The sequence below is a fragment of the Microcaecilia unicolor genome, chromosome 2 (genome assembly GCF_901765095.1).
Source record: "Microcaecilia unicolor chromosome 2, aMicUni1.1, whole genome shotgun sequence".
Classification (NCBI taxonomy): Eukaryota; Metazoa; Chordata; class Amphibia; order Gymnophiona; family Siphonopidae; genus Microcaecilia; species Microcaecilia unicolor.
In genome coordinates this window covers 291,486,016-291,508,258 of record NC_044032.1, presented here as the reverse complement: position 1 = coordinate 291,508,258, position 22,243 = coordinate 291,486,016, and the positions used below count along the sequence as shown (strand labels likewise).

Here is a 22,243-nt window from a genome sequence, read left to right as displayed (position 1 = left end):
CCATGAGTCTGGAATTGTATGGAGGGTCGAGGAGGAAGTGAGCATGCGTGAAGAAAAGAAATCCAACTAAAGGATGCTGGCAGATCATCTCACCTCCACAGACAGCTGCAATTGTTTTTCTGTAAGCCCTGATGCTGCCATCTTGTCTGCTGTACTGCTTCCACCATCACTGACTTTGGCTGGTGGTTTACTGACCTTTGTTGTAGCTTTAAACAAAGAAAGAGTTAGAGAATGAAGAGCTTACAATCTGCTTGCTCTTTCCCACCCATGTTTGCCAGTTTTGCAGAGCATGTAAACCTTGTTCTTTAATGTGACTACCAGACTCTATAGGGTGATTCCATAGAACAGATAACATAGTAGCCCAAGGGTGAGAGATTTGTATACCCACCTTATGCAGGTACATGCTTATACATCAATCAATATGATTAAATCCTGGTGAATAGCTGATAAGGAAAAGTTATGTCTTACCTGATAACTTTCAAGTTGCATCAGACCAATGGGTTGTGTTTCCTCTACCCGCAGATGGAGAGAGAAGTTGAAAATAGTTCTTGTGATTTGCCCCTTAAGAATATTTTGTAGGGTTACCATATGTCCGGATTTACCCGGACATGGCATCGTTTTGAGGACATGGCCAGGCATCCGGGTGGGTTTTGCCAGCTGCCCGTTTGTCCAGATTTGTGGACGAATGGGCAGGCTGGCGGGAGCGGGCGGGCCTCAGGGGTGTCCTATCCTCCCCCTCCCTTAGTGTGGTGCCCTGGTGGTCTAGCTACCTCTTCAGGGCAGGAAAGAGCTCCCTCTTTCCTGCCCAGCGCGGCTGTAGACTTCTCTTTCTTTGAGGGGGTGTCAAAGTGACAGGGGGCGGGATGAGACAGGGGGTGCAGGATGTGTCCTCTTTTTCTCGGAGAAAATATGATAACCCTAGTATTCTGCAGCATAGACTATTCAGTATTTCGAATAGCCAAGCAATGGTGCTCAAAATCTGTCTGATGGCCAAAATTGAAACTTCAAGACCAAGTAATTCGATTGGGTAATAACCTTACCAGTTCATGAGGCATATACTCTACTGACATGCACATATTTCACCAACATAGTAACACAGTAGATGACGGCAGAAAAAGACCTGCACGGTCCATCCAGTCTGCCCAACAAGATAAACTCATATGTGCTACTTTTTGTGTATACCTTACCTTGATTTGTACCTGTCCTTTTCAGGGCACAGACCGTGTAAGTCTGCCCAGCACAATCCCCGCCTCCCAACCACCAACCCCGCCTCCCACCACCGGTTCTGGCACAGACCGTATAAGTCTGCCCAGCACTATCCCCGCCTTCCAACCACCGGCTCTGGCACAGACCATATAAGTCTGCCCAGCACCATCCCCGCCTCCTGCCACCGGCTCTGCCACCCAATCTCGGCTAAGCTCCTTAGGATCTGTTCCTTCTGAACAGGATTCCTTTATGTTTATCCCACGCATGTTTGAATTCCGTTACCGTTTTCGTTTCCACCACCTCTCGCCGGAGGGCATTCCAAGCATCCACTACTCTCTCCGTGAAAAAATACTTCCTGACATTTTTCTTGAGTCTGCCCCCCTTCAATCTCATTTCAAGTCAGGAGACCCCTGACATAATATAGGTTAGGAAAAACGTTCAAGCAGAATCCATATCTTTAAAATATATCTTGTAAGCAAAACAAAATTAATTAACCAGGGAGAGATTCTGGACTAATAAACTGACAAAGAGATACAGGTAAACTGGAATAACCTTAGAGATCCTTTCCAGCGGTACCTAGTAGAGAGAACCCAGAGCAATCAGAATGGCTCTGGAAAGACAAAAGTTATGGAAGAGGAGGAGGATGCGAACCCCTTGATAAGAAGGAATAATAGAAAAAGTGAATGATACATACCTGTAGCAGGTGTTCTCCGAGGACAGCAGGCTGATTGTTCTCACGACTGGGTGACGTCCGCGGCAGCCCCCACCAACCGGAAGAAGCTTCGCGGGCGGTCCACACGCAGGGCACGCCCACCGCGCATGCGCAGCCGTCTTCCCGCCCGTGCGCGACCGTTCCCGTCAGTTGAATGACAAGCAAAATGATGAAAACGCAACTCCAAAGGGGAGGAGGGAGGGTAGGTGAGAACAATCAGCCTGCTGTCCTCGGAGAACACCTGCTACAGGTATGTATCATTCACTTTCTCCGAGGACAAGCAGGCTGCTTGTTCTCACAACTGGGGTATCCCTAGCTCTCAGGCTCACTCAAAACAAGAACCCAGGTCAATTGAACCTCGCAACGGCGAGGATAAAACAGAAAATTGACCTACGAAGAACAACTAACTGAGAGTGCAGCCTGACCAGAATAAATGCGGGTCCTGGAGGGTGGAGTTGGATTTACACCCCAAACAGATTCTGCAGCACTGACTGCCCGAACCGACTGTTGCGTCAGGTATCCTGCTGGAGGCAGTAATGTGATGTGAATGTGTGGACAGATGACCACGTCGCAGCCTTGCAAATCTCTTCAATGGTGGCTGACTTCAAGTGGGCCACCGACGCTGCCATGGCTCTGACACTATGAGCCGTGACGTGACCCTCAAGAGTCAGCCCAGCCTGGGCGTAAGTGAAGGAAATGCAATCTGCTAGCCAATTGGAGATGGTGCGTTTCCCGACAGCGACCCCTAGCCTGTTAGGGTCGAAAGAAATAAACAATTGGGCTGACTGTCTGTGGGGCTGTGTCCGCTCCAAGTAGAAGGCCAATGCTCTCTTGCAGTCCAATGTGTGCAACTGACGTTCAGCAGGGCAGGTATGCGGCCTGGGAAAGAATGTTGGCAAGACAATTGACTGGTTAAGATGGAACTCCGACACCACCTTCGGCAGGAACTTTGGGTGGGTGCGGAGCACTACTCTGTTGTGATGAAATTTGGTATACGGAGCATGAGCGACCAGGGCTTGAAGCTCACTGACCCTACGAGCTGAAGTAACTGCCACCAAGAAAATGACCTTCCAGGTCAAGTACTTCAGATGGCAGGTATTCAGTGGCTCAAAAGGAGGTTTCATCAGCTGGGTGAGGACGACGTTGAGATCCCATGACACTGCAGGAGGCTTTGACAAAAGCAAGCCTCTCATGAATCGAACGACTAAAGGCTCTCCAGAGATGGCTTTACCTTCCACACGATAATGGTAAGCACTAATCGCACTAAGGTGATTCCTTACTGAGTTGGTCTTGAGGCCAGACTCTGATAAGTGCAGAAGGTATTCAAGCAGGTTCTGTGCAGGACAAAAACGAGGTTCTAGGGCCTTGCTCTCACACCAAACGACAAACCTCCTCCACTTGAAAAAGTAACTCTTTTTAGTGGAATCCTTCCTAGAGGCAAGCAAGACACGGGAGACACCCTCCGACAGACCCAACGCAGCGAAGTCTACGCCCTCAACATCCAGGCCGTGAGAGCCAGGGACTGAAGGTTGGGGTGCAGCAACGCTCCGTCGTTCTGCGAAATGAGAGTCGGAAAACACTCCAATCTCCACGGTTCTTCGGAGGACAACTCCAGAAGAAGAGGGAACCAGATCTGACGGGGCCAGAAGGGCGCTATCAGAATCATGGTGCCGCGGTCTTGCTTGAGCTTCAGTAAGGTCTTCCCCACCAAAGGTATGGGAGGATAAGCATACAGGAGGCCGGTCCCCCAATGGAGGAGAAAGGCATCAGACGCTAGCCTGCCGTGTGTCTGAAGTCTGGAACAGAACAGAGGCAGCTTGTGGTTGGTCTGAGAGGCGAAAAGGTCCACCGAGGGGGTGCCCCACTCTCGGAAGATCTTGCGTACCACTCTGGAATGGAGCGACCACTCGTGCGGTTGCATGACTCTGCTCAGTCTGTCGGCCAGACTGTTGTTTACGCCTGCCAGGTATGTGGCTTGGAGGAGCATGCCGAACTGGCAAGCCCAACGCCACATCCCGACGGCTTCCTGACACAGGGGGCGAGATCCGGTGCCCCCCTGCTTGTTGACGTAATACATTGCAACCTGATTGTCTGTCCGAATTTGGATAATCTGGCAGGACAGCCGATCTCTGAAAGCCTTCAGTACGTTCCAGATCGCTTGGAGCTCCAGGAGGTTGATCTGCAGATCCTTTTCCTGGAGGGACCACAGACCCTGGGTGTGGAGCCCATCGACATGAGCTCCCCACCCCAGGCGAGATGCATCCGTCGTCAGCACTTTCGTGGGCTGTGGAATTTGGAATGGACGTCCCAGGGCCAAATTGGTCCGAATGGTCCACCAGAGCAGTGAAGTGCGGCAACTGGTGGAGAGGCGGATGACATCCTCTAGATTCCCGGTGGCCTGGAACCACTGGGAAGCTAGGGTCCATTGAGCAGATCTCATGTGAAGACGAGCCATGGGAGTCACATGGACTGTGGAGGCCATATGACCCAGAAGTCTCAACATCTGCCGAGCTGTGACCTGCTGAGACGCTCTGGTCTGCGAAGCCAGGGACAGGAGGTTGTTGGCCCTCGCTTCGGGAAGGAAGGCCTGAGCCGTCTGGGTATTCAGCAGAGCTCCTATGAATTCCAGAGACTGGGTTGGCTGGAGATGGGACTTTGGGTAATTTATCACAAACCCCAGCAGCTCCAGGAGTTGAATAGTGCACTGCATGGACCAGAGGGCTCCTGCCTCCGAGGTGTTCTTGACCAGCCAATCGTCGAGATATGGGAACACGTGCACTCCCAGCTTGCGTAGATATGCCGCCACCACCACGAGGCACTTTGTAAACACCCGTGGGGCAGAGGCGAGCCCAAAGGGCAGCACACAATACTGAAAGTGCCGTGCGCCCAGGCGGAATCTGAGATACTGTCTGTGAGCTGGCAGTATCGGGATGTGAGTGTATGCGTCCTTTAAATCCAGGGAACATAGCCAATCGTTTTTCTGAATCATTGGCAGAAGGATGCCCAAGGAAAGCATCCTGAACTTTTCTTTGACCAGGAATTTGTTCAGGCCTCTCAGGTCTAGGATGGGGCGCATCCCCCCTGTTTTCTTTTCCACAAGGAAGTACCTGGAATAGAACCCCTGCCCTTCCTGCCCGGGTGGTACGGGCTCGACCGCATTGGCGCTGAGAAGGGCGGAGAGTTCCTCTGCAAGTACCTGCTTGTGATGGGAGCTGAAGGATTGAGCTCCCGGAGGACAATTTGGTGGAAGGGAGGCCAAATTTAGGGCGTATCCGCACCGCACTATTTGGAGAACCCACTGGTCGGAGATTATGAGAGGCCACCTTTGGTGAAAAAATTTTAACCTCCCTCCGACCGGCAGATCGTCCGGCACGGACACTTTGAGGGTGGCTATGTTCCCGTGGATCCAGTCAAAAGCCCGTCCCCGGCTTTTGCTGTGGAGGCGCAGGGGGCTGCTTAGGCGCACGCTGTTGACGAGAACGAGCGCGCTGGGGCTGTCCCTGTGCCTGTCGAGGCCTTCGGGCCGGCTGGGTGTACCTACGCTTGGCAAAAGCATAGGGCGCAGCCTGCCGGGCCCGGGAAAAACGTCCACCTGCTGAGGTGGATGCTGAAGGCGCCCGGTGGGAGAGCTTGTCGAGGGCGGTTTCCCGCTGATGCAGTTGGTCCACCAGCTGCTCGACCTTCTCGCCAAAAATATTATCCCCCCGGCAAGGGACGTCGGCCAGTCTCTGCTGGGTGCGGTGGTCCAGGTCAGAGGCACGCAGCCATGAGAGCCTGCGCATCACTATACCTTGGGCCGCAGCACGAGATGCCACGTCACAGGTGTCATATATACCCCTGGACAGGAACTTTCTGCACGCCTTCAGCTGCCTGACCACCTCCTGATAAGGCCTGGACTGCTCCGGCGGGAGCTTATCAACCAGGTCCGCCAGTTGCTTCACAGTGTTCCGCATGTGGATGCTCGTGTAGAGCTGGTAAGATTGGATGCAGGTCACGAGCATGGAAGATTGGTAGGCCTTCCTCCCAAACGAGTCCAGAGTGCGAGACTCCCGCCCCGGGGGCGCCGAGGCGGTATCCCTCGAACTCCGTGCCCTCTTGAGAGCAGAATCCACGACCGCCGAGTCATGGGGCAATTGGGGCCGCATTAACTCTGGGTCTGAGTTCCGAAGCAGTGTCTCTTTGAGGACTTTGTGCAACGGCACCGTGGAGGACTCTCTAGGTGGTGATGGATAGTCGAGGACCTTGAGCATCTCAGCCCTCGGCTCATCCACAGAGACCACGGGGAAGGGAATGCAAATGGACATGTCCCTTACAAAGGAGGCAAAGGAGAGGCTCTCAGGAGGCGAGAGCTTCCTCTCTGGTGAAGGCGTGGGGTCAGAGGGGAGGCCCGCAGACTCCTCTGAGGAGAAATATCTGGGGTCCTCCTCTTCCCCCCACGAGGCCTCTTCCTCGGTATCGGACATAAGCTCATGTAGCTGAGTCCTTAACCGGGCCCGGCTCGACGTCGAGGCACCGAGGCCTCGGTGTCGTCGAGCAGTGGACTCCCGCGCCGGCAGGGACGAAGCTCCCTCCATCGACGTCGACAGGGACTCCACCTGCGTGGTGGCCGAGACTGGCGCCGCAAGCGGCGGCGGTGTCGAAGGCCTCGGCACCGGGCTAGAGCTCGCCGGCGCCACAGTCAACGACGCCAAGGGCGCAAGCACCCCCGGCGCCGGCACAGCCTGGCGCATCAGCCTTTCCAGGATCCCCGGAAGGATGGCTCGGAGGCACTCGTCCAGGCCCGCTGTCGGGAAAGACGGGGGGGCCGGTAGAGGTATCGGTGCCGGAAGCTGCACCGAAGTGCTGGGACCCTGACGCGTCGGTACCTCCACTACCGAAGGGGACCTCTCCTCTCGACGCTGACGCTTCGGCGTCGACTCCTCGCCGGCACCGATAGCCGGATGCATCGAAGGCGACCGATGACGGTGCTTCTTTGATTTTTTGCGGTGCCCGTCATCAGCGCCAGGTGGAACGGAAGAGGAGGAGGTCGATCCCGCTCGGTCTCGAGGAACCGGGTCAGACAGGGTTCGGTCCCGAGGGCCATGGGCAGAGGGAGTGACCGGGGCCGATTGCCCACGCGGCCTCTCACCCCTACCCTCACCGGAGGACCGGCGGGCCGACGGGACCTGTGCTCCTGGGGTCGATGCCATCGGTGCCGATTTCGCGGACATCGATACCGGTACCGAAGAACCGGCTGTCGATACCGATGCCGTCGAGGTCGACGTCGAGGGGCCGGCGCAAGTTCCAAAAAGACGGTCCCTCAGAACTTGCCTCGCAACCTGAGTCCGTTTCCGGAGACCAAGACACAAAGAGCACGACTTGATATTGTGCTCCGGCCCGAGGCACTGGAGGCACCAAGCGTGGGTGTCGGTCTGCGAGATAGGCCGGCCGCACCGACCACACTTCTTAAATCCACTCGGTACCTTCGAGGACATCGACGGAAAAATCGCGTCGGCGAAATTAAAGTCGTCGATGGTGGCGGTAAATCACACCTCGAAAAATAAATCGACCGCGCGGCCACAAGGCCGCAACGCAACGCCCCCGCTAGAAAACGAGGGAAAAACAAGCGCGTTCACACTTTTTTTTTTTTTTTAACAAGAAAAAGAAAAAGGGGTCCGGAACGCGCGGGAACCAGAAACAAAAAATAAGAAATAAGAAATTCGCGAAAACGAGACGGTTTTTCGGGGCTGACAAGAGAGAGCGGCGACGCACGACTCTCTCCAGCGCGGAAAAAACAAGACTGGCGGGAACAGTCGCGCACGGGCGGGAAGACGGCCGCGCATGCGCGGTGGGCGTGCCCTGCGTGCGGACCGCCCGCGAAGCTTCTTCCGGTTGGTGGGGGCTGCCGCGGACGTCACCTAGTCGTGAGAACAAGCAGCCTGCTTGTCCTCGGAGAACAGCATTGACAGACCATGGAAGAGATGCGCAGACCAAGAAACAAACCCGACTGTTTTATTCCTTGAAAGAGTTTTTGAAGGTAACAACCTAAGACTAAGGTAGATCTATGAAGGTAATATTGCCAACTAAATGGAAATCCTGGGGAAGTTGAATATCCACAGAAGGAAATACAGGAAGGCAGCTATCAGGGGCTGAACAACAACTGTGCAACCTAAATACATCTATGACAACCAAGGAAAATTAAAAAAAACACCCTTTGCCAAGAGTAAAGAAGGATGACTAATGAGAATAGGTATTGACTGACCTGATGTCAAAGAGTGTTCTATTCAGACACAAAAACCTAAACGTCATTGTAAGAGCAAGAGGGCATTAGAACTCTGAGACATGAGACACTCAGACAGGACAACATAAGATGGGGGCCTATCAGTCTGAGAAATAACACAATATTAGGGACTTCCTGCAGTTGTATGACACTGGGGTCTAATGCCAGTGCTATCAAGTTAGCTGCGCAAAACAGCTAGATTGTAGAATCACACAAAGTAGGTGGCTTGTGTAGCCTGAGCCATTTGAGTGACTGGCGAATCTGTACTAAATAGTTGTGCAGAGTAGTTGAGGCACCCAGTCATCCATCAAAACCAGTGAAGACAGTCTACTGAAACATCCATGGACCATAAGTAAATGCATCAAGAAATGTTACACATGTAGCCACAATAGCTAGAGGTGGTTGTGCAGCATTATCCATATAGATTTCTGCAGTACCTGGTGCCATACAGGCAGCAGAAGGATAGAGGTAGCTGTGGTAACTGGAAACACACAGGTGGCCACTGCCTCTGAAGCCATATGCTTGCATGCTTTAACTGAAGCCACATCTACCAATGCTACACACAATATGATATAACATTCACTTGCCATAGCTGACATATGCGTGGATGCAGACTATAATGCCCTACTTATAGTTATCACAGCCAATGACATGAAGTCAGCTGCTGACCGAGTTGCCACATAAATGTCCAGCCAATGTACCATAGACATCTGAAAGTTCTGATGCCATATAAGCAGCTGGTGCACATAAAATGGTAAGCAAACAGGGACTGTTGCAACTACACAACACAGGTAGATGTTGCAGGATAGCTAGACCGGCAACTGCTTTAGGAGAGCAAGGGAAAATTAGGTTCTTACCGTGATAATTTTCTTTCCTTTAGTCATAGCAGATGCAGCCATTACAGATGGGTTGTGTCCATCAACCACCAGAGGGAGATAGAGAGCACACTTTTTTCAGTGCCTCATACCAGCTTGCTCCACTGCCTCTCTTCAGTATTTGAAGCTTCCAAAGCAGTATGGTAAACCGCAATGGGAATAACATGAGCTTTCCTCACAGCGAACGATGGCCCTACAACAAAGGGCATTAACTCAGAATGGAGGGAATGAAACATCCTCCCGGAGGGCATAAACTCATCCTCCACTGAGACATAACTGGAGGGAATAAACTCATCCTCCAAAACATGAAACTGGAGGGAATTAAGTCATCCTCCTTTAATTGAACAAGAATCCTGAAGACTGTTTTCCGACTTTCTCTCAAGGACAGAATCTCCAGGAAACATGAACAGAACCTGAAATAGATTTACAGCAGATAGCAATCAGACAGGGAGGGATCATGGCTGCATCTGCTATGACTAAAGGAAAGAAAATTATCACGGTAAGAACCTAATTTTCCCTTCCTTGTCATCAAGCAGATGCAGCCATTACAGATGGGATGTATCAAAGCAATCCCTAGATAGGGTGGGAACAAGCCACACCACGCGCCAGCACTTGCGCTCCAAAATGTGCGTCCCTCCTGGCAGACACATCCAGCCTGTAATGTCGGGCAAAAGAGCTTAGAAGCCCATGTTGCTGCACTACAAATCTCTTGAAGAGAGAGTGCTCCAGTTTCAGCCTAAGAAGAGGAAATTCCTCTAGTGGAATGCGCCTTAAAGGCATCAGGCAGAGGCCGGCCAGCAAGCAAATAAGCTGAAAAGATAGATCTTTGAGCCAGCGGGCAATAGTGGCTTTAGACGCTGGAGACCCTCTGCGAGGACATGATAGCAAAACAGATGATCAGAGGTCCTGAAAGAGTTAGTAACTCGCAGATACTGCAGCAGAGTCCTGCGTACGTCCAACAGGTGCAATTGCCCAAAAGATTCTGGAAACTCCTCCTTGACAAAGGAGGGCAAGAAAATAGGTTGGTTTAGGTGAAACGCTGAAACCACCTTAGGCAAGAAGGAAGGCATGGTCCGAACCGTGACCCCGGACTCTGAAAATTGCAGAAAAGGGTCTCTACAGGACAGCGCCTGGAGCTCTGACACCCGTCTCACCGAAGTAATGGCCACTAAAAAGATGGCCTTCAGTGTCAAATCTGTCTCTGAAGCACGCCGAAGCGGTTCAAAGGGAGCACCCTGAAGGGCCTTCAGCACTAGCCCCAGGTTCCAAGCTGGACAAGGTGCACGCACGGGAGGACGGAGCCGAAGCACCCCTCTAAGAAACCGTGCCACATCTGGATGAGCAGCTAAAGACACGCCTTCAACCTTGCCACACAGGGAGGCCAACGCTGCCACTTGCACCCGCAGGGAATTATAGGCCAAGCCTTTTTGTACACCATCCTGCAAAATGTCCAGAATCGGCGAGACAGGAGCCCGCAGGGGTGTGATCTCTTTGGAAGCACACCAGACTTCAAACTGGCGCCAAATCCTGGCATAAGCCACGGAAGTGGAACGCTTGCGGGCTTGCAGGAGAGTGGTAATTACTTTATTGGAATAGCCTTTGTCTCTCAATTGCGCCCTCTCAATCGCCAGGCCATAAGTCCAAATCGGCCGGCGTCCTCCATGGTCACTGGACCCTGTGACAACAGGTTGGGAACCAGAGGTAACTGAAGGGGATCCTCTACGAGCATCTGTCGGAGGTCCGCATACCAAGGCCTCCTGGGCCAATCCGGAGCGACGAGAACCACTTCTCCTGGATGCAGCCGAATCCGCAGGAGCACTCGCGCTATCAAGGGCCACGGAGGGAGCACATACAGTAGGCCCGGAGGCCAGGGTTGAGCCAAGGCATCCAACCCCGCCGAGTGAGGATCTCTCCGTCTGCTGAAAAAGCACGGGACTTTGGCATTGATGCTTGTTGCCATTAGATCCATCACGGGCTTGCCCCACTTGGCACATATCTGCAGGAATACTTCGTCTGCAAGTTCCCACTCCGCTGCATCGATCTGATGCCTGCTTAGATAATCGGCTTACATGTTGCTCTGACCTGCAATGTGAGCTGCCGACAGAAACTGTAGATGCAGCTCGGCCCAGTGGCAAATTTGTTCAGCCTGCGTGGCTAGAGCTCTGCACTGAGTGCCGCCTTGTCGATTTATGTAGGCCACTGCTGTCGTGTTGTCCGACATCACTCTGACAGCCAATCCTTCCAGGGTCACTTGAAAAGCCAGAAACGCCTGAAACACCGCTTTCAACTCTACGCGGTTGATGGACCACTCCGACTCTTCGGGTGTCCAAAGACCCTGGGCATGCTTCCCCTTGCAATGTGCGCCCCAGCCTTTCAGGCTGGCATCTGTCACCACTAGGCACCAATCGGGGAGCGCCAGCGGCATTCCTCGCCGCAGCATGCTGTCTGAGAGCCACCACTCCATACTGAGTCGGGCCGCAGGGAGCCAAGAGAGTCTGCATTGTTAATCCTGAGATACTGGAGACCATCTTTGGAGTAGAGCATACTGTAGAGGTCTCAGGTGCGCTCTCGCCCAGGGCACCAGTTCCATGGTGGCCGTCGTCGATCCAAGCAGCTGGACAATGTCCCAAGCTCGCGGGTGGGGCATCCTCAGGAGCAGACGGACCTGATTCTGAAGCTTGCACCGCCTTTGCTCGGGTAGGTACACATACCCCGAGGCTGTATCGAACCTGGCCCCCAAATATTCTAGAGACTGCGAGGGGGTCAGGTGACTTTTGGCCAAATTGACGACTCAGCCCAGAGATTGAAGTACTGAGACCACTCTGGCTGTTACATGCTGATTCTCTGCAGCAGAGTTTGCTCGAATGAGCCAGTCGTCCAGGTACGGGTGAACCCAAATACCCTCTCGCCTTAGGCAGCTACTACCACCATAACCTTCAAAAAGGTGCGGGGAGCTGTGGCGAGGCCAAAAGGCAAGGCCCGGAATTGGAAATGCTTTCCCATCTCCGCAAACCTCAGAAACTTCTGGTGCGGGGGCCAAATTGGTATGTGCAAGTAAGCTTCTTTCAGGTCCAGAGACGTGAGAAACTCTCCTGGCTGTACCGCCGCAATGACGGAGCACAGGGTTTCCATGTGAAAATGCCGCACTCTCAGGGACTTGTTTAATTCTTTAAAGCCCAGAATAAGGCAAAAAGACCCTCCTTTTCGCGGCACCACAAAGTAGATGGAGTAGTGGCCGCAGCCGTGTTCGGCGGGAGGTACCGGGGACACGGCCACTATCTGAATCAGACCTTGCAAAGTCTCCTCTACCGCCGCCCGTTTGGCGGCAGAACCACATCGGGACTCCACAAACACGTCTCTTACAGGAGCATTGAATTCTATTCTGAAACCGTCTCTGATCAGGTCCAAGACCCACTGATCTGAGGAAATGTTGGCCCACTCCTCGGCAAAGAGGGAAAGACGTCCTCCGATGACAGGGCTCGAGGAGAGGGCCGGCGCACTATCATTGAGAGGGTCACCCCTGAACTCCAGGCCTTGAGCCAGTGGCTGTGGAACGTTTGTCCGAGCGGAAGGAGTTCCTCTGCTGAAAACGGGCACGAGAAGTGAACCCAGCAGAACGCCCTGGGCGGTACACCTTCGAGCTTCACGGAAGCGAGGTCTGTAAGAGGAGTGGACCGCCGCACCCTTAGAGGAAGGCCGAGGCCTATCTTCGGGCAAGCGCTGAGGTTTAGCCTCACCCAGGCCCTTCACAATTTTCTCCAACTCCTCACCAAACAGGAGAAGGCCTTGAAAGGGCAACTTCACCAACCTTTGCTTAGAGGCCATGTCCGCCGCCCAATGCCGTAGCCAAAGAAGACGGCGAGCCGCCACTGCTACTGCCATGTGTTTAGCCGAAGCTCTGACAATATCATAAAGGGCGTTAGCAAGAAAGGACAAGGCCGATTCCATCCGCGGAGCCACATCTGAAAAGGGCTCCGCTCCATCACCGGGCTGTTCTACTGCCTGTTGCAACCAAGCCAGGCAGGCTCTAGCAGCATAACAACTGCAAGCAGACGCCCGAATAGTGAGACCTGCAAGTTCAAATGACCGTTTAAGTGCTGATTCCAGTCTACGGTCTTGAATATCCTTCAGGGCAACACCTCCTTCAACAGGGAGGGTAGTTCTCTTTGTCACAGCTGTGACTAGGGCATCCACTTTAGGCATAGCAAAGCGAGCCATATGCTCCTCACTCAGAGGGTATAATTGCCCCATAGCCCTGGAAACTTTCAAAGGTCCCTCGGGGTCAGCCCATTGAGCCGAAATAAGCTCTTGGATGGAGTTATGCAAAGGAAAGACTCAAGCAGGCTTTTTGGTACTAGCCATCCTAGGATTCACAGAGGAGGCTGTGCCACTGGCAGGGTCCTCAATAGAGAGAGCCTGCAGGGCATCAGAAATAAGCGCTGGCAGCTCATCACGGTGGAAAATCCTAACCGCGGAGGGATCGTCCAGATCCTGAGTCACTTCTGCACCAGACTCTGGCTCCTCAGACCATGAAGGCCTGCCAGAGTCCTCTGAATCCTCGCAACCCGACCACGGGTGGGGGGTGGGGTGGGGAAATGGAGGTGCAGCACTCTCTGAAGGGGAAAGAGCCCTTCTGCGCTTCATATTCTGCCAATTATCAGGGAATAACGCCTCAGAGGGCATACCCAGGCTAGAATCCACCGGGGGGGGGGGGGGGGGGGGCATTAGAAGAGGCCCTGCAGGGCTTTGTGGGAGAGCTCTTTTAAGCATGTATGCTTTATGCATTAATAAGACAAAATCAGGTGAGAAAAACTCACCCTGGGCACCTGGATCTCTGCCGAGGCTAGTAGCTCTCATATCAGCCTCACTCCGAGGCCTCCCCCCGGGCTCAGGACTCTCCGTCTCAGCGGAGGTCGCGCCATGTGGTAAATTCAAAATGGCGTCCGCTGCCAGCTCAGAGCGCGAAGAATCGTCGCTCGCCATGCTTGGACTGGCTCTAATGTCTGTACAGCACGATTTACAGAGCCCCGCTGCTGATCTGTGCTTGCCACACTTGGAACAGCGCTTTACTGTCTCTGCAGCCATCGCCGAAAACGGCGGTAAAATTCAAAATGGCGGTTTGCGCCAAATCGCCCCGATTGTGGGCCCACCCTGGAGGAGTCAGGAAACACTCTTACCTCACTGGACCGAGTACCACAGCTCCGGTCCCACAGAAAAAGGCAAGGAAAAACCTCTGTTCCTTTTTTTTTTTTTTAAACGCTGTGAGGAGAGCAGAGGTAAATAGAACTCTGGAGGCTCAGGTGAGTGGGAAAGGCAGGGAAAGGGCAAACCTATGTGCCTGCATCCACTGTTGGTGGGGAAGGACAGGGAAAGCTAAGCAATGTGTCCACATCCACGGAGGTATGGGTAAGGCAGGGAAAGGGCGAACCTATGTGCCTTTAAAGTGAAGCTGCTATAGCCTCCAACACCCCTGCTAACAACTGGCAAAAGCACAGGAGCAACTTCCTGGCAGATTTTACATGGAGCTCGAAGAAGCTGCAGCCACTCTGCTAGGGGAGATAGAGAATACTGAAGAGAGGCAGTGGAGCAAGCTGGTATGAGGCACTGAAAAAAGTGTGCTCTCTATCTCCCTCTGCTGGTTGATGGACACAACCCATCTGTAATGGCTGCATCTGCTTGATGACAAGGAACCCAGGCTGTCTCTGTTGTCGAACAACCCAGGCAGATGTCACCACTGTGTAATACCAGTGCCACTGAGCAACCATGCCACGGGGTGCACATGTACAACCCAGGTGCTTGGTGCAATTTGCAATCCAGGTGGATAACTACACACACAGGGGTTGAGAAGCCCAGGAAGATATAGAATGGAAAAACTGTTAAATTGGGCCAGCTCTAAATCATCAGTGGCTATCAAACTTCTGCTGCTGCACTATTTTTGTAACTGAAAAGAACTAATGCAACTATCCTGAATCTAACAATCCAGATGAGTCATTGAAGCAGAGTACACCCATACAATTTGGTAGAACACAGGCAAGAGATGCATTGCACATTTTTGATCAGATAGGATTAAAAAAAAAAAAAAAGAATAATACTGGTGATGAGAAAAAAAAGCAAGTTTGGCTATTTATGCCAAAAAAAAATAGCCGACTGGCTAAAGAAGATAACAGTTAATTCTTAGGAAAAACTAAATACAGTTAACTGCGATTGACTGACTGACTGCTGCACATAAGAACAGACTTCGCCTAATTGATATTCAATTTAAATAGAGAGAAAAGCTGTAGAATCTGTACCTATTATTCAGGCAGCTACTGTGAGCATCAAGGTGAATGTACCAGAAATTACAAAATGAAATCAAACTGCAGCATACACCAATGAACCAAAGAATAGGAGCACATGTCCTAGTATGGGTAAATTTTTTTTTGTTTTTAAACTTTAGGAGTGCTAATAAACGATTCACTCACTTACTGTGAATCAAACAGCCAGGAAACACTTGAAAAAACATGCATGACTTTTGCTGTGAGAAAAAGTCAAGCCAGATACCAATGAGAACTGAATAAGGAACAGAGGCACAAACCCCAGAGTGCTGAAATAACTGAAATAAATCAAAATAGGCTCACCCAATGCAGGCTGACTTCCACAAGAGATGTTGGTGGTCCGGTGGGGAGTGGTAGGGATCTCAGAGCCCTCTATTGAGCTCAGGTATCTTTCAGAACAGCTGCCTTTTTTTTTTTTTAAACAGGAGCTTATGCCAAAAAAGATACCCTAACTAAATCCCAGGCATTAAACTGGATCAGGAGAACAAGCCCAGGAGGGCATCCCCAACTGTACTGGAACACAACTGAGCAGCTGGTTCATGATGAAAAAAACCCAAATAGGCACCCCTAAACTCAACAGTATAAAACTGGTTCATGAGCAGAACCCCCCCCCCCCCCTAAAAGTTAGTTAAATCTCAACTGAAACTAGCTATAAACCTGGTTAGGAGCAGGGCTATTAGCCAGTCATCTATTTGGGAGACAGAGGAAATACTCAACATTCATTGCTGCATAATACCCTTAAAGACCGAGTTACTAGAACTATTTTCTTCCTCGTCTCCATCTGGTGGTAGAGAGACACAATCCATTGGTCTGGACTGGTCTGACAGGATGCTACAGAAAAACAGTTTTCATATCCACTTTATCCATAGCCTAGGATTTTTTTTTTATTACTATGACAATGAAAAGCAACTACTTCCCCCACAACCTGCAGCACTAGTTGATAAATGCTAAAAGAAAAACCAGAGGATAAATCTGAGGTCTATGCAAAGTAAGGTTTCCAGCTGGGAACATAACAGCTGACACTTCTATCTCTGTACACAGAAATGACTCATTCAGCAGAAGACAAAGCTTTTTCCCCTCAACCAGAATCTGATGAGACACTTACTCGACACAGTGGTGGTGGTGGCAGCAGTAGTTGCAAGGGCAGGGACAGGAACGGGGGCTGCCGCAGGTGTGGGAGCTGGTGCAGGAGTGGTGGCAGTGCTGCTGCTGTGGTTGGCCAGTGCTTCTGCCACCTTGTTCTCTGGTAGTGCGATAGAGATGAGGGACAGCAGCCGCAGGAGCTTCTCGGTCAGCAGAGAGCTACGGCGGATGACAGGGTGCGAGAGCATGTTCATAAGTTGACCTAATGGGGAGGCCTCCAGACTGAACTGTGCACTCTCCCCTTCGTTACCCGAGCCCACAGGGGCAGACTTCATAGAGGTCTTGCCTTTTCGGCTCACATTCATGTTGTCCAGTTTCACTAGTAAGTCCCAAAAGTCTGTAGAGATACTGCCTCCAGTCCCTGGCTGTCCAGGACAGGGACTGCATGCCAACTTTATGCTGCGCTCCCGTTCACTCTCTGAATTCGTCTCTTTGGTCCGCTGCAAGGTGAAATGGCTGGGAAACACCTAGAAAGGGGAGAGAAGGAAGATGAATTCTAGCACTGCACTCCAGCCCAATCTCCAGATTGCCCTCCCCCATCCCTCAATCAAAGGAAGCACGGGTTTGCTGGAGGAGGAAAAAGGGAGACAGAGAATGGAGACCACCAAGAGACAAAACCAAACTCCACATTCAAACACCAAAAAAGTTCCTGAAATCATGACTTATTTCTACATGAATGAAAAGAAATGGATGCTTGGAAGATATAAACAAACACCTTGGATCTGTAGCATGTCATCCATTTAGAGGGAATCACAGTCAGAACATTTCAGAGATAACAGTCATCTCTGGGATGGCCTACTTCTAATCCGCATCTAAAAAAAATCACATGATCTTACTACCTGCCTTATGTGGACAATGGCAGTATGAGATGCAAGGAACTAGCTGCGCACGCGTGTGTGGTCAAAGGCCTACAGCATTTCTGGTGAGTTTTTGAGGCACTGCTTCCCTGAAACAGCCAAATCACAGCTTGGTACAGTGCTTCTCAAGCCAGTCCTGAAGTACCTCCTAGTTAGTCTATTTTCAGAATGTCCACAGCAAATATGTATGAGATAGACGTGCATGAAACAGAGGCAGATGAAGTGCACATCTCATACATATTTATTCTGGATATCAGAAAAACCTGACTTGCTATGAATACTCCAATCTGTCTTGAGAAACAATGGCATAGAAAACACGTACAATACAATACAATTTATTCTTGTAGTCTGTATTAACCACCAAGTTCTATGTGGATTACAAATAAAAAGAAACTCGGACAAATTTCCGGCACAGAAATGTTTTAAAGAGCTTTCTAAACTGGCCATAGCTGGTTACAATTTTCAGCTGAACTGGAAATGTATTTCAAACTCAGGCAGCAAGAAATGAAAAAGTGGTAGAAAAGGCTGATTTGAAGCAAACATTCTTTGGGCTTGGATATTTTAAAAATAAAAAGGATTCCTAGAAATTCTAAACCTACCAGGGTTATGGAAGCCTATTAATTCTGACAAGTAAAATAGCAAAGATACTTAGCTGTAGCAGGTATTCTCCGAGGACAGCAGGCTGATTGTTCTCATATGTGGGTCGTCGTAAGTGGTGGCCCAGGAATCGGGGAAACAAATTTTGCAAGCAAAATACAAAAAAGTCTTTCAGGAAAGTTCAGTTGCGCGGGCAGCGCGAACCGCGCATGCGCGAGCGACTTCCTGCCCACTGCACGAGCGTGCCTGTTTAGTTTAATCAAAAAGCATATAAACAAGAAACAATAACAACAACTCCAAAGGGGAGGAGGGTGGGTTTGTTAGAACAATGAGCCTGCTGTCCTCGGAGAATACCTGCTACAGGTAAGTATCTTCGCTTTCTCAGAGGACAAGCAGGCTGCTTGTTCTCACATGTGGGGTATCCCTAGCAACCAGGCTCACTTAAAACAATGAACATTGGTCAATTGGGCCTCGAAACAGCGAGGACAGAACAAAGATTGACCTGAAACCAAAATCAACTAACAGAGTGCAGCCTGGAACAGAACAAAAATGGGTCTAGGGGGGTGGAGTTGGATTCTACTACTACTTACATTTGTATAGCGCTACCAGGTGTACGCAGCGCTGAACATGAGACACACAGAGACAGTCCCTGCTCAAAGAGCTTACAATCTAGGTAAAAACAGACAGACAAGACATTTACGGGCAAGGGAATTACTGGTAAAGAGGAACAGGAGAGAAGGAGGGCAAATGAGTAGGGTTAGGAGCCAAAGGCAGTAGTGAAAAGGTGGGTTTTCAGCATAGATTTAAAAACAGGTAGAGATGGAGCTAGACGTATGGGCTCAGGAAGTCGGTTCCAGGCATAAGGTGCTGCAAGACAAAAGGAACGAAGTCTGGAGTTAGTGGTGCAGGAGAAGGGGGACGATAAGAGAGATTTGTTCAGAGAGCGGAGTTCACGGGGAGGAATGTAGGGAGAAATGAGAGATGAGAGGTAGTGAGGGGTCATAGAGTGGATGCATTTAAAGGTCAGCAAGAGGAGTTTGAAACTGAATACAGAAGCGGACAGGGAGCCAGTGAAGTGACTTGAGGAGTGGGCTAGTGTGGGCATAACGATTCTGGCAGAAAATAAGTCGTGCTGCAGAGTTCTGGACAGACTAGAGAGGAGAGAGATGGCTGATCGGAAGACCAGTGAGAAGTAAATTGCAATAGTCTAAGGGAGAAGTAACAAGGGTGTGGATAAGGGCTCTGGTGGCGTGTTCAGAAAGGAAGGGGCGAATTTTGCTAATGTTGTAGATAAACCCCAAACAGATTCTGCAGCACTGCCTGCTCAAACAGACTGCTGCGTTGGGTATGCTGCTGAAGCCAGTAGTGAGATGCGAATGTGTGGACTGATGACCACGTTGCAGCCTTGCAAATCTTTTCAATGGAGGCCGACTTTAAGTAGGCCACTGAAGCAGCCATGGCTCTAACATTATGAGCCTTGACATGGCCCTCTAGAGTCAGCCCAGCTTGGGCATAAGTGAAGGAAATGCAATCTGCTAGCCAATTTGAGATTGTGCGTTTTCCGATGGTGACTCCCCTCCTGTTGGGATCAACTGGGCGGACTGTCTGAAGGGCAGTGTCCGCTCCACGTAAAAGGCCAATGCTCTCTTGTAGTCCAATGTATCTAAACTGCTTTCGCCAGGGCGGGTACGAGGACGGGGAAAGAATGTTGGCAAGACAATTGACTGGTTCAGATGGAACTCAGACACCACCTTAGGCAGGAACTTAGGGTGCGTGCGGAGGACTACTCTATTATGATGGAACTTAATATACGGTGCATGCACCACCAAGGCTTGAAGCTCACTGACCCTACGAGCTGAAGTAACAGCCACCAAGAAAATGACCTTCCAGGTCAAGTACTTCAGATGGCAGGAATTCAGTGGCTCAAAAGGAGTTCTCATCAGCTGGTGGAGGTTTGACCGGGGGCTTTGACAAAAGCAAACCTCTGATGAAGCAACAACTAAAGGCTGTCCAGAGACAGGCTTACCTTCTACATGGTGAACTCTTACGGAGTTAGTCTTGAGGCCAGACTGTGACAAGTGTAGAAGGTATTCAAGCAGGGTCTGTGTAGGACAAGAAAGAGGATCTAGGGCATTGCTGTCACACCAGATGACAAACCTCCTCCATTTAAAAGAGTAACACCTCTTGGTGGAATCTTTTCTGGAAGAAAGCAAGACTCGAGAGACACCCTCTGAATGACACAAGGAGGCACATTCTAAGCCCTCAACATCCAGGCTGTGAGAGCCAGAGACTGGAGGTTAGGATGTAGAAGCGACCCCTTGTTCTGAGTGATGAGGGTTGGAAAACATTCCAATCTCCATGGTTCCTCGGAGGACAACTCCAGAAGAAGAGGGAACCAAATCTGACGCGGTCAGAAGGGAGCTATCAGAATCATGGTTCTGCAGTCTTGAGTTTCAGCAAAGTCCTCCCTATTAGAGGTATGGGAGGATACGCATACAGAAGGCCTGTTCCCCAATGCAGGAGAAAGGCATCTGACGCTAGTCTGTCGTGGGCCTGAAGCCTGGAACAGAACTGAGGAAGCTTGTGATTGATCTGAGTGGCAAAAAGATCCACCGCGGAAGATCTTGCTCACCACACGCGAGTTGAGCGACCACTTGTGAGGTTGCATGATCCTGCTCAATCTGTTGGCCAGACTGTTTTTGCCTGCCAGATATGTGGCTTGGAGAAACATGCCTCGATGACGAGCCCAAAGCCACATCTGGATGGTCTCCTGACACAAGAGGCGAGATCCGGTGCCCCCTGCTTGCTGACGTAGCACATGGCAGCCTGGTTGTTTGTCTGAATTTGGATAATGTGGTTGGATAGCCGATCTCTGAAAGCCTTTAGAGCATTCCAGATTGCTCGCAACTCCAGGAGATTGATCTGGAGACCTGATTCCTGGAGGGACTAAGGTCCTTGAGTGTGAAGCCCATCTACATGCGCTCCCCACCCCAGGAGAGATGCATCCGTAGTCAGCACATTTTTTTGTGGCTGAGGAATTTGGAATGGGCGTCCCAAGGTCAAATTGGATCGAATCGCCCACCACCAAAGAGAATTGCGAAACCCGATGGACAATTGGATCACATCCTCCAGATTCCCGATAGCTTGTTACCACTGGGAAGCTAGGGTCGACTAGCTAATCTCATATGAAGGTGTGCCATGGGAGTCACATGAACTGTGGAGGCCATGTAGCTGAGAAGTCTCAACATCTGCCGAGCCGTGATCTGTTGAGACGCTCTGACCATAGAAACAAGAGACAAAAGATTGTCTGCCCTCGTCTCGGGAAGATAGGGCTGAGCTGTCGTTGAGACCAACAGAGCTCCTATGAATTCTAGTCTTTGAACTGGAAGGAGATGGAACTTTGGGTAATTTAAAACAAACCCGAGTAGCTCCAAGAGTTGAATAGTCATCTGCATGGACTGTAGAGTTCCTGCCTCTGAGGTGCTCTTCACCAGCCAATAGTCGAGGAAAGGGAACACATGCACTCCCAGTCTGAGTAGCGACGCTGCGACCACCACCAGGCATTTTGTAAAGACCCGGGGTGCCGAGGTCAGGCCAAAAGGCAGCACACAATACTGGAAGTGTTGCGTTCCGAGACGAAATCGAAGATACTTTCTGTGAGCTGGAAGTATCGGAATGTGGGTGTAAGCATCCATTAAGTCCAGAGAGCATAGCCAATCGTCTTTCATGGGAAGAAGGGTGCCCAGGGAAAGCATCCTGAACTTTTCTCGGACCAGGAATTTGTTCAGGGCTCTTAGGTCTAGAATGGGACGCATCCCCCCTGTTTTCTTTTGAACAAGGAAGTACCTGGAATAGAATCCCAGCCTTTCTTGCCCGGGTGGAATGGGCTCAACCGTATTGGCGCTGAGAAGGGCGGAGAGTTCCTCGGCAAGTACCTGCCTGTGCTGGGAGCTGAACGACTGAGCTCCCGGTGGGCAATTTGGAGGTGCAGAAGTCAAATTGAGGGTGTATTCGAACCGGACTATTTGAAGAACCCACTGGTCGGAGGTTAAGAGAGGCCACCTTTGGTGAAAAAAATGTTAACCTCCCCCGACTGGTAAGTCGTCCGGTACAGACATGTTTACTGCGGCTATGCTCATCTGGAGCCAGTCAAAAGCCCAACCCTTGCTTTTGCTGGGGAGCTGCAGGGGCCCGTTTAGGCACACGCTGTTGACGAGAACGAGCGCGCTGGGGCTGAGCCTGAGAAGGCTGTTGGGCAGGTGGAGTGTACCTACGCTTAT

General features: G+C 51.0%; 1 protein-coding gene across 1 annotated transcript in view; it reads right to left on the bottom strand.

Moving 5' to 3' along the window:
* HUWE1 (HECT, UBA and WWE domain containing E3 ubiquitin protein ligase 1) overlaps positions 1 to 22,243 on the bottom strand; it is a 1,034,695-nt gene that overhangs the window by 106,440 nt on the left and 906,012 nt on the right. The window contains 2 exon segments of the mRNA XM_030194273.1: positions 94 to 206; positions 16,472 to 16,976. Of these exon segments, the coding sequence (XP_030050133.1) occupies positions 94 to 206; positions 16,472 to 16,976 (618 nt within the window).